A 14,087-nucleotide genomic window follows, 5' to 3' on the forward strand; every position below is an offset into this window, starting at 1 on the left:
AACGAGAGGCTAAAGTTGTGGGAAGGTGAAAAAAATAAGTGGGAAGTCTGAAAATTTTTAAGTGGTACGAGGGACCTATCCCAGCGTTTTGGAGAGGCCTGTCCCAGCGCTTTTAGAAGCGCTGGGACAGGCCTCTTTTCATAAGGGAACAGAGAAACCTGTCCCAGCGCTTTTAAAAGCGCTGGGATAGCTCATTCTCCATACGGAAATGGAGAGACCTGTCCCAGCGTTTTTAAAAGCGCTGGGACAGGTCATTCTTATAAGGGAATGAGAAAGACCTGTCCCAGCGCTTTTAAAAGCGCTGGGACAGCTCATTCTCCATACGGAAATGGAGAGACCTGTCCCAGCGCTTTTAAAAGCGCTGGGACAGGTCTTTCTTATAAGGATATGAGAAAGACCTGTCCCAGCGCTTTTAAAAGCGCTGGGATAGGTCGTTCTCATAAGGGAATGAGAAAGACCTGTCCCAACGCTTTTATAAGCGCTGGGACAGGTCTTTCTCATTCTCCATAATGGAAATCAGTAACCCTATCCCAACGCTTTTGGGCTTCCTATACCAGCGTTTTTGAAAAACGCCGCTATAGGCCTCCTATGGAAGCGCTTTGTAAAGCGCCGACAAAAAGCGCTGGTATAGGCTTATCTATTACGGCGGTTTGTAAAAACGCCGGGAAAAAAACGCTGGGACAGGACGATTTTTTTGTAGTGATAGCGCCAACTTGACAATAACATCTAGAGCAAATATCATGCCTTCTTAAAAAACTTTAGCCTCAATTTCCGATGCCCCTATTTCTCAAAAAAAAAAAAATTTCCGATGCCCCTAGTGGTTGTAAAAATTTCTTACTCATAGTTACTATAACCATTTATGCATGACAGTTCGGGGTGGAACTAGAATTTTTTTGTTCGGAAGACCAAAACTTAATGATAATATTTATATTGTACCTATGTATGTATGTCTAACCCACTCATCACTAAACTAAGAATTTTTAAACATCATTTTCTGGATGTGTGTCTCCAAATGTCAAATACATTAACGAATTTATTAGTTTTGGCATATCTATGAAATTTTCTAAATAAGATTAGTGGTTCCATAAATTGGACTAAAGTTTTATGATGTAATCTTGTACTAGTAGTGTTTGTCATATCCAATCAATTGTGCTTGTATTTGATTCTTTGAGTAGAAGTTAGAATGAAATTTTAGATAAAATAATAAATAAAACCTCTCTATTGGTTTAGTAAATTAAGGGAAAAAAACTATTTTGTATCTCTCAAGATTCTAAAACCGTTTCCCCTTAACTTCAAACAAGAAAGCTTTTTGTTAAGAACAAAAAGAGCTAAATGAGAATGTAACTATGTGAAAGTAGAGAGATTGAATAGTGTGAGAGCACTTGAGTTACTGATCACGTTGAATTGGGTGGCAGTAGCAGTACAGTGTTAAGTAAAATATGGGAAATGCAAATTGAAAAGGTAAAGAAAACTAACAATACAAGTTGATAAGAATGGTAGGCTTGCTTGAGCTGACACGTTGGGCGAGTGGATGACTTCAAAAAAAAAAAAAAAAAAAACATGGGGCTAGCTCCAGCGCTCCCTCCAAAAAATGCTGTCTTAAGTCTTACGTTTTAGCTGCTATATATAAAATAAAATAAAAATTTCGAGGAATGATTCTGTGATTATCGTGGGCACGCCCCTGATGAGTCATCAGTCACAGATAATTATCCCAACTTTTATGCTGTAACTATTGTGTACTGATATTGACGTCTCCTATGATTTTTTTTATTTTACTTTTTTATAGCAGCTAAAAATGAAGATACACGTACACTCATATATAGTTATATACGTTTTTATTATTTTGCTTGAAAAGATGAGTAAAATTTTGCATATTATGCGAGAGATAATAAAATTAAAACTATAAAGAAATTTGTAATTTAATTTGTTTTTTTTGGTGTTTTAACATCATAAATTTGATGTATATATTGATTTATTTCATATAAAATTGGATAAGTCATATATTACTTAATTAGATTAATTAAGTAGGTGAAAGTTTTTTAAGTTTTATGTAAAAACTCAATTTACATTGATCACTGATGCTGAATTTCTAATATATTTTTAGTTTTATTCATGTGTTATGGGACAATTTTTGGCTATGAGATAATCACATGTTTAAAGATTTAAAAGTTTTATTAAAGCAAAAATTACCTCTTTGACACATGAATAAAACTAAAAATATAATACATTGATCACTATTACCATTGGTGTCATTGCAAAAATTTTGTTTCTCTCTGGCTCAGGACAGAACAACTCTATCCTGAAACGTTAACAAAAGCCTGTTTGACTCTCTTATAGTATATATATAAATTGAATAGTTTATCACTTAATCTATAATATAACATACAAAATCTGATTTGAGTTTTGTATATGTAGGCTAAAAATTATAACTCAAGGTGACAGGGACGGAACTACTTAGGGCCTAAAGGGGCTGAGGCCAAAATATTTTTAATAGAGTAATATAGTATATACATTTAATGAATATTTTAATAATTGAGCCCTTTGTATGAAAATGATTATTATTGGCTCCCCTCCTTCCTCCCAAAGAAGTTACAAGCTGGCCTATGAAAACAATAAAACTCATCAGGCAAACACCCACACTATAACATCTGCTGCACACGGTGTTGGCTATCTCTCACTCTTTGTTCTCATATCCAAGCTACTTTTTCTTTTTGGGTCATGCTAACGAATGTCCTTAGGGTACTAGTTAAGAATCCAGTTAAAAAAAGTTTTGACATCACTTTATGGAAAGTAAAAAAAGCTGACAAAATATTAATTACATTTTTCTCTTTTCCCATAAAAACTTTCTTTAATTGGATTTTGAACCAGTACCTTAAAGACACTCGTTAGCATTCTCTTTTCTTTATTTTTTTATTTATTTTTTTTTTAATGAGTGCTAAGATTTGTTAATACGAGAAACAAAAAGACTCTGAAATCTGATTGGCAGCTGAAATACCGTAAATAAAGTAGGAGATAGAGTATTAGAGGGGGAGTTGCTTCAAGCTTGCAGTGAATTAACAACTGTCAAGCATGCAGTGAATTAACAACTGTCAAGCAATGATCACCTATGCTAAAACTATTACAGTACAATTTTTATTTTTTATTTTTATAATTGATGATTATTAATTTATAAATTTTATATGGTAAAATTTGCAGATACTAGTGGCTACACACTCTACATTAACACCAATTTATTAACACAACTATTCAATTTCATAACACCCCACATAAAATGAACACTAATTAGTAACAAACAACCAGCAATAACTAGGAAGTAAAAAAAAAAAAAAAAATTAAATATTTTAATTTTTTAGTTAAAAATTAGGATAAAACTTAGGTACAGTACTTTAGGTATTGTTCTTTAAGTTCTTCTTTTAAGATTTAAACATGTGGCTACTTAACTAAAAAATACACTTTTAACCCATGAGAAAAAATTCATATGAAAGAATTTAAAAAAAAAAAATTTAAAAACAGCATCTAAAGTACGCTACCTAAATCTTGCTCTAAAAATTAATAGACACATACACGGATACACCTGCCACCCACCCACTGATTAATTAATGGCCACACGTGCACCCCCAACCCCACTCGATCTCCAAAACACACACATGCCAATGTTTATTCCGTCTCATTCCTCTTGTTTCGTTCTTATGGTATATAATATATAAATATATATATATATATATATATATATATTCCTCCTCATGCATAGACGATGAGGACCATTTAATCATGATTAAATATATTATCGCATATCCAAAGATCTGAGTCATATAGGCACAGACAGACAGCAAGACAAAGATTGTTTCTTGGACAGTTAATATATTGAAAGAGTTTTGGCTATTTGCAATGAAACCAAAAAATCATTGAATACAAGGGAGTTTAGGTAAGCATTAAGGTGGGATCTATAAAATTGGGATTACCAAACTGAAAATACTAAATACTTATATTATATATACAAATGGAGTAGTTTATCTCTTTCTAATTTGAGTTTTGTATATGCAGGTTAAAAATTTTAACTCTTGGAAATGTATTCATTATAGAAGGAATTAGATGGAATAAAGAGATATAGGTTGTGTTTGGCATTGACTTAAAAAGTCAATTTTTTTTTTTTTTAGTATTTAACTTATTTTTTCTAATATTCAGCTTATTTTTTGTACAATTTATGGGTCTCATTACACTTTTTGATACTATTCATGTATTTCATTGTACTATTTGAGCAATCTTTTAATTTTATCTAAAGTACTTTCCACACAAAATTTTTAGTTTTAACTAAATAAACTGTTCCCAAATGGATTTATAATATGAAAAGGTTCGACACATTATTGACTTGAAATGTCGGTTTTTGTGCAGTCTGCAAGTGAGAACTAATTACTTGACTGTTGTCCCATGAGTTTTTATTCTTAACTCTTATAAACCACCTTACAATACGGGATGCATGATTTGTTAGTGTTCCGGTCGCCATCATTGAAGATCATGGAGCTTAATTTGCAATTAGGTCATATGTGGAATTGTGTTGTCACGTTTATTTTATTTATTTATTTTTTTTATACAAAATAAAATTTTTATTTTAGCTTAATCTAAGTGTATATATGTGTGAAGCTCTTTCCTGGAGACTTGAACCTCAGCTCTTACCCCTTACACTCTACAAACATTTATACTTGTATAATCACGTTTATTAACTTTGTATTGCTACTTGCAAGAATAAATAAAATTGTTGTGTAGTAGAAATAAACGGCAAAATGGGGCTAGTTTAGCCACTTGCAATTAATTGTAGCAAACAAAAAGAAAAAGAAAAAAAAAAAAAGGGAAAGAGTTCTCTCATAATAAAAGGCAATATAAATATTGTTTTAAAAAAGATAATAAATATTTCTCAAATCTTTGATATTGTATTTGAAAATGCAAGACATAATTTTGAGATCATGATAAAATATAAACAATAAAATGAACAACATTTCATTAAAAAAAAATTAATAATATAAAGAGAAAGAGAAGCATTAACGTGGTTTTGGCTATTTTGCAATCACATCAATGGTAATAGTGATCAATGTAATATACATTGATGTCATTGCAAATAGCCAAAACTTGTTCAATGTGTTAACTGTCCAAGAAATTGCAATAACACCAATTGTAATAGTGATCAAGGTAATATACCAAAAGGATGCCATGGTATATTCTGTCCAGAAGTGTGTTGGGGGTGGTTTAAGTTTTTATTGGTCTGGGTGTGTGTTTTGGACACGACCTACCGTAAGTTCTCTTTTGAATTTCAGACAATCTATTTAATTCACTTTGGAGTTACTTGAAATGTCGGTTTCTGTTTGGCTTGCAAGGGAGAACAAAATAGGAGATTGCCCCATTTGATTAAAGAACTAAGATTTGGCATCAAATACCATTAATTCCACACAACTCCAGCTTATATGCCATGTGTCTCGTTGCAAAATGTAATATATTTTAATTTGCTAATAGCCAAAACTTGTTCAATAACATCAATGGTAATAGTGAACAAGTTTTGGCTTTAAATCTTTCTTTATTAATATTACCATCGATGTCATTGAACAAGTTTCTTTAAACCTGTCCAAACAAAAAAATGAAATATGTTTTGCAAACCAAAACCTGTTCAATGACATCAATGGTAATAGACTAATAGTGACCAATATCAAATTCAAAAGAGATCATCACGGATGCTTTTAAAAAAGGAAAAAAAAAAAGAAAAAAGCTCTATATTAATTTTGAAAAGATAAAAACATTTATCTCAAATCTTTGATATTGTATTAGAAAATGTGAGACATAACTTTGAGACCATGGTAAAATATAAACAATAAAATGAATAATATTTCATAAAAAATAATAATAGTATACAGAGAAATGGAAGCATTAACGTAGTTTTCGCTATTTGTAATGACATCAATAATAGGGATCAATGTAATATACCAAAAGGATGCCATGGTCTAGATCTCATCCGGGTGTGTGTTTCGGACATGACCTACTAACTAATTAAGTTTCCTTTGAATTTCACACAACATATTTATGCACTTTGGAGTGACTTGAAATGTCTGTTACTAACTCAGCATCTGTTTAGGTGTTTCCTATCCAATAAATGAGTGATAATTGTTTCAAAAAACCACATCTGACTATTCCAATAAATGATTATTTTATCTTCCTGATAGTATAGAAGATTGTGCTTAATTTATATATATATGGAGAGAGAGAGAGAGAGAGAGGGAGAGAGAGAGTACCATTAGACTAATTCAAATATTTAGAGGACTAACTCTTATTTTTATATATATAAATTTCAAAATTGGGGTCCATATATGGTCCCCCACGGTTGGTATCGATAAAGCATACCGAAATTTTCTAGTACGCCTCAATGTCTCCCAGTCCACTATGTTTCGATTCATTCCGTGTTGGAAAAAGTCCATTTTGTTGTCTTTCGTTGGTAGCGATCGTGGAGGAAGAAAAAGTGGGAGATAGTCATGCAAAAGAATAGAAAAATTAAGATTCATTGATAGGGATTGGAACACTGGAACAAAAAAGTAGTAATAATAGAAAAGTGAGTCAAAAGAAGATATGCTTTTTGTTTTTTTCATTACAGGCATTTGGTAGAAATTTTAGAGAATATGAAAGTGGGAAAATTTTAATCATATCAAATTTGCGTAATTAACTTCACGTAGCTATTATGACAGGTCCAAAGGTGCAGATAATTTAAATTCTACTACCTAATGCTTATTTTTTTTAACAAAAAATAAGGGTTAACTAAGCTAATGCTTATGGATGCCCACTAATGAAGGCCTGCTGACAGTGAGATTTGGACCTATGTGGGTTAGATGAAATGTCCAAGGTTTAGCAACTGAACTATCCTCTTATAGCAACCACTACATGGTATACTTAGTGTTGGAGCCAGAAATTTATATTTAGGGGGGCCAAATATAAAATTAGACAATTAATTATTTCTCTGTGTATATATTAATTATATCCATACTAATAGCAATGTACATACAATTTAATAATCAAAATTCAAAAGTGTATTATTTCTGAATTACCATCTCCTAAACTTGTCCATGAACCAAGATTTTTCAAATTTTATCACCCATTAAATATAATGACTAAAATTTAAAAAATACTAATAATTTAAAGATTTTTAAATAAAAGACAAATAGTCATTCAAATTCAATATATATATATATATATATATAATCTATAACTACAACCAAATACATGATATATTATTTTATATATAAATTAAATGATAAAAATAATATATTTTAATCATATACATTTATAATATTTAGGGATGAAAAACAAACTTTTGATAAAGTTTAGGAACTAAAATAATATTTTACCCATTTAAAAAATATGCATTAAAATTCATAGTATAATTCTTACATATATAATTTAAATATTATTGATAGCTATTCTTATATTTTTTTTTTAACTCTTAAAAAATTCTTTGTTAGAATATTATTAGGTAGAAAATGAAAATTGTCCATTAAAAAAAAAAAAATGTATGTTCGTTAATTATAAACTCTTTGGTTTTATATATTGATTTATTTCATATAAAATTGGATAAGTCATACATTACTTAATTAAGTTAATAAATTAGTTGAAAGATTTTTAAGTTTTATGTAAAAACTCAATTTACATTGATCGCTTATGCTGAATTTGTAATATATTTTTTTTAGTTTTATTAATGTGTTATGAGATAATTTTTGCCTATGAGATAAACGTTTAAAATTTTCATTAAAGCAAATATTAATTCATAACACATGAATAAAGCTAAAAATAGTGTACAGTATTGCTTGTTATGGAAAAAAAAAAAAAGGCATGTTCTCTAGTCTTCCACCTTCCCATTATTTGAACATTGATTTATTGTGTATTCAAAAAAGAAGAAGGCATGTCACGTGATACTGTGAGGCGTTGTTGCAGATGAGTCTATACAAAGCTAGCTACTTGTCTCACACGCACAGATCATCTCCACCTCCAATTCAATTTCCAACTCAACAATGCAAAAGAAAGACCAGAAAAAGAAAAAAAAAAAAAAAAAAAAAAAGGGGTACATTGATGTGGAGATTTCGAGACGGTATAGTAAAAGTATTCCCTATTTGTTTTGGACCCGACCTAAAATCAAGTTGCTGTGAGTTGATTAGTTGAAATGTCGGTTTCTGATGTGCGGCCTGCAATTAAGGGAGAACTAATTAATACTTGTGTCATTGTCCCGTTTAAAGACCTTAGGTTTGGAGGTTAACAAAAGCCACCTAGTTTATATTTCCAATATGATCTAACGTTACACTACTATTCTAAGTCATGGGTTCATTTCAACTCAAAAACAACATCAATTCTTCAACCTCAATCCTGCAAGGTAAGAAAATTTAGCTCCAAAACTATGAGTTTTCCATGTGATTGTGTACTGTTGGGGGTTTCCTAAATCTTAAAATTTGTAAAGCTATTTTGGAAGATTAATGACCCAAATGGTTTTGGGTGCAAATTTTGCGCACTGGGTCGATTGTTTTTTTTTTTTTTTCTTTGAATTATGTTGTTCCTTTTTCATATAGGTTCCCCTTAAGGTTACACGGTGTGTGGTCCTAAATTTCAAATGGTCTCAATCTCCCAGCCCTTTCATCTTTCTCTCTGAATCGAGAGCACCAAAGTAATGGCTTTGGCAATGGGCAGTGTTGGCTCTAGCCCCTACTGGCTATTTTTTTTTCCCCCAAATAAAAGTTTTATTTATTTATTTTAATTTTAAGATATTCTCAAATAAAATATTTTTTTAATTTTTTTTAAAGTTAATATTTTCTCACTCAAATAAAAATTGTTTTTTTAATTATTTAAGGTTTAACTTTTTTTTAAAAAAAAAAATTTAAATTAAGTCTCAATGAACAAATTAGTGGGATTGTTATCATTTTGTCACATTTGTGGTTCCCTTTTGCGTTGTAGAGAGTAAATTCTTGTTCTTGAAGTGGGAATGTTGTTGCTTGAAGATTTTGTAGCATGTAGTTTGCTTGTGTTCTTTATGCTAATTGTTAAATATTAGCATTGATCCACAATCCACCATGTTGAATATGCTAGTATGGATGCGGAAGTGAAAACATAAAGTATAGAACACAGTAACACACGAGAGTTACATGGTTTAGTTTAATGGCTTATATCCACGGAGTAAACCTTAAAGGGCTACATCAATAATATATTAGAGTGTAGTACAAATCCTGTGTTACAATGAATTATAACATGTGTATATATAGTAAACTAAACTCTAGACTGGATTTCTAGTACAAGTAGGAGATTTGATTTGCACATAAAGTAGAATTAGAGTTTCTAATGGACCTATGTTAATGGACTAAAATATCTCTTACAGTAATGATTTCTTTTTATTTTATTTTTATTTTTCTACTGATTGTAGAGAAATGGTGGCGGAGTCTATATACAAAGAGACATGTGTTCCGGTGAATGACGGTCCGAGTTGGGCGAAATACATGTCGATCTCTGGTTCATCTGATGATGAATATGATATCATCACTCTGCAGTACACTGAGAATTATGAGTGAAGCAAGTTATTGCTTGATGTTTCCAAGGTTGCCTTTTAGTGCTCTCTAGGTTTGCTTTAACAGGATGTTGAAAGCATACGAACATCTTTAGCTGCATATTCTTGTAATAATAGGCTTATCATTCATAGGTGACTTGTGAACTGTATCAGCATTTTTCATTATTATGGATGTCACTTTAAAGTTTACTGGCATTTCAGCTATTTTAATTTCTTATAGAAAGTACAATTTGTTGGAGCTCTGGTAAGAATTAGTTTGCACAACTTCATTCATTTTAAGGGCTAGTTTGAAACCAACTTGCCCCAGATTGGTTGATACCAAAATTATGGTTTATGACTCACAGTGTTGGTTTTAGTTTGATCCTTTTTGGAAGTATATTTGGGTTTTGAGTTGGACTTCTTTTCTCTTTGGTGTAACGTGTGAAGCTGAACAGATCTTTTTTCTTTTCCCCTCCTTTCTCTTGGTGGTCTTATTGAAACCAATTTCCATGCCAATAATGTAACAAGAAACTGAAATAATATTAGTGTACTTCACTTTTCATTTCTTTTTCTTTCTTTCTTTACTTATTTTTTGCAGGGAAGATATGCATGTAATTTGTGGTTGGTTGGTTGGTTGGATTATCCAACTATTGTCGTTTATTTATGTTTAATTTTATGGATTTGACATAATATATTCAAAAAAGAAAAAGAAAAAGAAAAAGAAAAAGAATTAAATATAGTGAGATATTGAAGTATTTTCAGGATTTTTTTTGTCTGGTTGATGTAACTTTGTCGTACAAACTTAGTTCACATTCTTTGGCTTATCTGGGCTGAAGCAATTTTTAAATATAGTCACTGTTTAAGCTTATATATATAAATATGCTGAAAAGGTCTACATCGTGGGTCCACATGGCAGCGGAGTCCTCTTATTTTGATAGAGTAGTCAAGATTATTTTTTTTTGAGAATCCGCCCCGAAAGATGGGGGGAGTAGTCAAGATAATAATAGGAAAAAAGTATAAGAATTTGATGATGGCACGTGATAGGGGCTCAGAATTTGGCTTTTGTCGGACACAATTTAATCTTCTTGTAGACATTATTTTCCTTTTCATGGAACAAATACGCATGGTCCAGTTTATTTTCCTTTTAGATATGTGTCATTCTTTATTACTAGGATGGAACCTTAATTCAAATATTAAAGTGTTATTGTTATTATTATCATTTCATTTCTAAAAAATTTAAATTTTCTGTTGTAATGACTAATAATTTACCATTAGGGATGCAGTGGGCTTAGATATATTGTGTAGGTAGTATCAAATTAAAATATGGTGTTAGAATGGTGCATCCATTGAAAAGCATTATGTTGATATTTCTATCCTTTCTTAAAGCATTATGTTGATATTAAGTAGTATTCTTCATGTGAAAGAACTTATTTTTGTTAGGTGTAACATAGGTATATCTGGCCAGTATGTGCCACTGTCCCTATGATTGACTCCATTTATCTAAAAAAGATTATTAATCCTTAACTTTTCAACGAATCCTAAATTCCTATTTGATTCTCATTTATTAATGTACGCCTATATTTTTTTTACTTCATCGATTTGACAAATCGTGTAAATCCACCACGTACGGCATTGACAAATCGTGTTCAAATCATCCTTTTCTTTATTTTTCATTTTTTTGGCAGTCAAATCTATCCTTTTCGCACAAAGAAGGTTCTCTACATGAGATATGGCACAAAGGAGGTTCTCTACCCATCATTATTATACACCGATATCGAGACGTTTATTTATTTTTTCTTTTCTATATATTAAGCCCATTTGTTCATTCAAAAAACGTGCATTGAAGTTGATTAGAAACCATCAAACCACATATAGATAGAGAGCAAAACATGTTTTCAAAGAAAACTTTCTCCACCATTGTAAAGGTGGTGATAATGATCATGATGATACTCACGTTGCTCATTTTTAACAGCAAGCCTGTTGAAGCCACAAGGCCTTTGGTTGCTGTCATGAAGTCAAAAAAAGTTGAGACAGCCAAGGTGGATTCAATTTCACAAGATCGAGCCCCGATTACACCTTCTGGGCCAAATCAATGCACTTACTTGCCTGATCCTGCTAATGGTTCCGGTTGTCATCATTGAAGATCATGGAGCTTAGCAATTTGGTCATCATATCTGTGGAGTTGTGTTGTCACGTTAATCTGTATTGCAAGAATACATAATATTGTTGTGTAGGAGAAATAAAAGGCAGATTGTCGCTAGCCAACTTGCCAATTGTTTGTTTTATGTTATAGTAGCAATTTCTCTCCTCTTCATAATAAAAGGCTCTGTATTATTGGTTGGTGTGTAAGCCCTAGCTAGCTAGGAGGTTTCACGTAGGCAAGTTGGCAACTTCATCGCCGTGTTGTTTCTATTTTTTTTATATTTTATATATATACATTTTCGTTCAGCAGGATTTGAAATTACATTTTCGTCCATAGAATTTTATTGTGGCAATGCGTGTTAAACTGGGTGGTTTTTCGTAATTTGTATCTGCCCACAATAAGTAAATGTCCCGAAACGGAATAAAGAGAAAAGAAAAGTGGGTACTTTCTCAGTCTACATGATATGGCCTTTTCAGGCTCTTTAAGGTTTTCTAATTCTATGGTGAGATTTTTAATTGTGAAAACAATGGCTCTGAGTCAGTCTACATGATATGGCTTTTCAGGCCCTTTAAGGTTTTCTAATTCTATGGTGAGATTTTTGTGAAAACAATGGCTCTGAGTCTGACCACAATAAGACTCTGCTCATGGCCATGGCCATCAAGGGACATATTTGCGACAACCTCAGCAGGTTTTTTTTTTTGGGCTTTCTGGCTACTTTTAATTTCTGTTTTTTGTTCTTCTCGGGCTTTATTTTGCCTTTTGTTTTGGGGTAAAAGTCCGTAAAACTGAGTTTTTAGCATCTGGGTTCTTTTGTAACTAATGTTATTAGCCGATATGTGCTGAGTTGTTTAGACTTTAGAGGGATTTTGAATTTTAGGAATTCTCGGCATGTGAAAACCAATAGAACTTTTTGGGGGATTTTTTGGGGTATTTTTATTTTTATTTTTGGGTCACCTGGTGCTTTGCCATCTGGGTATATGTGAATTTTGCTTTTAGGGTAATTAAAGTTCTTTTTAATTAAATTTAATTTCTTTTTGTAATGTTTTCATGGAGTCTCTGATTTGTAAATGGTTCTGTGGTGATAGAAATTTGTTGGAGTGTGATAGAGTGTTTTAGAGAGGAAGGAAGAGATGGGGACAAGTCTAAAGTATTGGTGGCTATGTTGAAGGAAACCGTGGATTTGGTAATAGATCTGAACATTTTAAAACATTTTTTTTCCGGTTGCTAATTCTGTTTGTTTGTGGAAATGGTTCTCTTGTGTTAAAAATTTGGACTTTGTGAGTGTAGGAATAGATACCCATTGAGGAAGTATTGGACAAACTCTAGGTTTCTTCATAAGATTAGATACTACCTTTAATTGATCTTGATCAGGCACAACACATCTACCTTTAATTTCAGACCACCAATATTATCGTTGTTTGATTGTTTATCTTCATGGCTGGCCCTAGCTAATTTGTTGAGTATCCATTGCTGACCTAAAAATTTTGGGATTAAGGCTTTGTTGATGTTATTGTTGTAGGTGGTTATATTTCAAATTCTGAATGACGATTTGGGGAAAATGATCCTATAGCACTTTCGTGAGATGAAGGTAAAATATCATTGTCATTATCAATGTTTAGGTTCCTTTTACAGATTACATTTATGATTAATTGACTTATAGTTGTTTTTTTATTTCTTGGAAATGCAGTGACTGAATGATATAATGGAAGGCTCTCATATAAAAATACAAATTACAAACTCTAGATTTTGATTTGAGCATCTGCATAACAAAATACTCTTTGAAGTAATTTTGTTACTAATAAATTTTTTTTCTCATTTTAAATGTTACAGAGAAATTCAGCTTATAATTTAAGCAAAGCTATGGTAGAATTACTATGAATGTTCTTTGATAGTGTTGCATGTGCATCAAATGATAAACTGGTAATACATAAAACTAGAGAGTTTTGCCTTTGTCTGTATTGTAATAGAACAGCAGTAGAAGGGCAAAACGATAGGTTGATATCAATTGTGTTGGGTTGGAGAGAGAGTTACAAGGGACCTTTTTTTTTTTTTGTCTTTTTCATTTTTTTTCCTATTGTTATCTATTGCCAGATTTTCCTCCAGTTTTTCTTCCATTAACACCGAGTTGTGAGTACTGATAGAGAAACACGTATGGAAGAAGAACAGAGAGGAAAAAGAGAGGAGAAGAAGAAGAAAAGAGGGATACTGGCAGCAGAAATTTCAGGGATTGTTGTCTGTTCCATCACAAATTGCAGAGAAACGGGCATGGGAGGGATCCTTCTCACAAATCGCAGACACTCAGGATTTTATGTTGTAAGTGGGGAATTAGATCTTTCGTGTTTTTCAATTAATCAGAAAATGATTTGTTGATTGATGGATTACAATGTGCCT

At 31.7% G+C, this 14,087-nt stretch overlaps 1 protein-coding gene across 31 annotated transcripts in view; it reads left to right on the forward strand.

The window, feature by feature from the left end:
- Positions 1 to 14,087, forward strand: part of LOC126689298 (uncharacterized) — a 65,366-nt gene that overhangs the window by 9,828 nt on the left and 41,451 nt on the right. For 7 of the 31 annotated variants that reach the window (XR_007644489.1, XR_007644487.1, XR_007644488.1 and 4 more), the window contains exons 1-3: positions 12,114 to 12,384; positions 13,216 to 13,284; positions 13,788 to 14,009. Coding sequence is in view for 3 of the 31 variants with exons in the window: in XM_050384448.1 (XP_050240405.1) it covers positions 14,005 to 14,009 (5 nt within the window). In the remaining 28 variants the exon portion in view is untranslated. Of the gene's footprint in view, positions 1 to 12,109; positions 12,385 to 12,781; positions 12,880 to 13,215; positions 13,285 to 13,383; positions 14,010 to 14,087 lie in introns of those variants that run through there. The other 24 variants (XR_007644492.1, XR_007644495.1, XR_007644496.1 and 21 more) reach the window with 12 other exon arrangements.

The sequence above is a fragment of the Quercus robur genome, chromosome 6, assembly GCF_932294415.1.
Source record: "Quercus robur chromosome 6, dhQueRobu3.1, whole genome shotgun sequence".
NCBI classification, from domain to species: Eukaryota; Viridiplantae; Streptophyta; class Magnoliopsida; order Fagales; family Fagaceae; genus Quercus; species Quercus robur.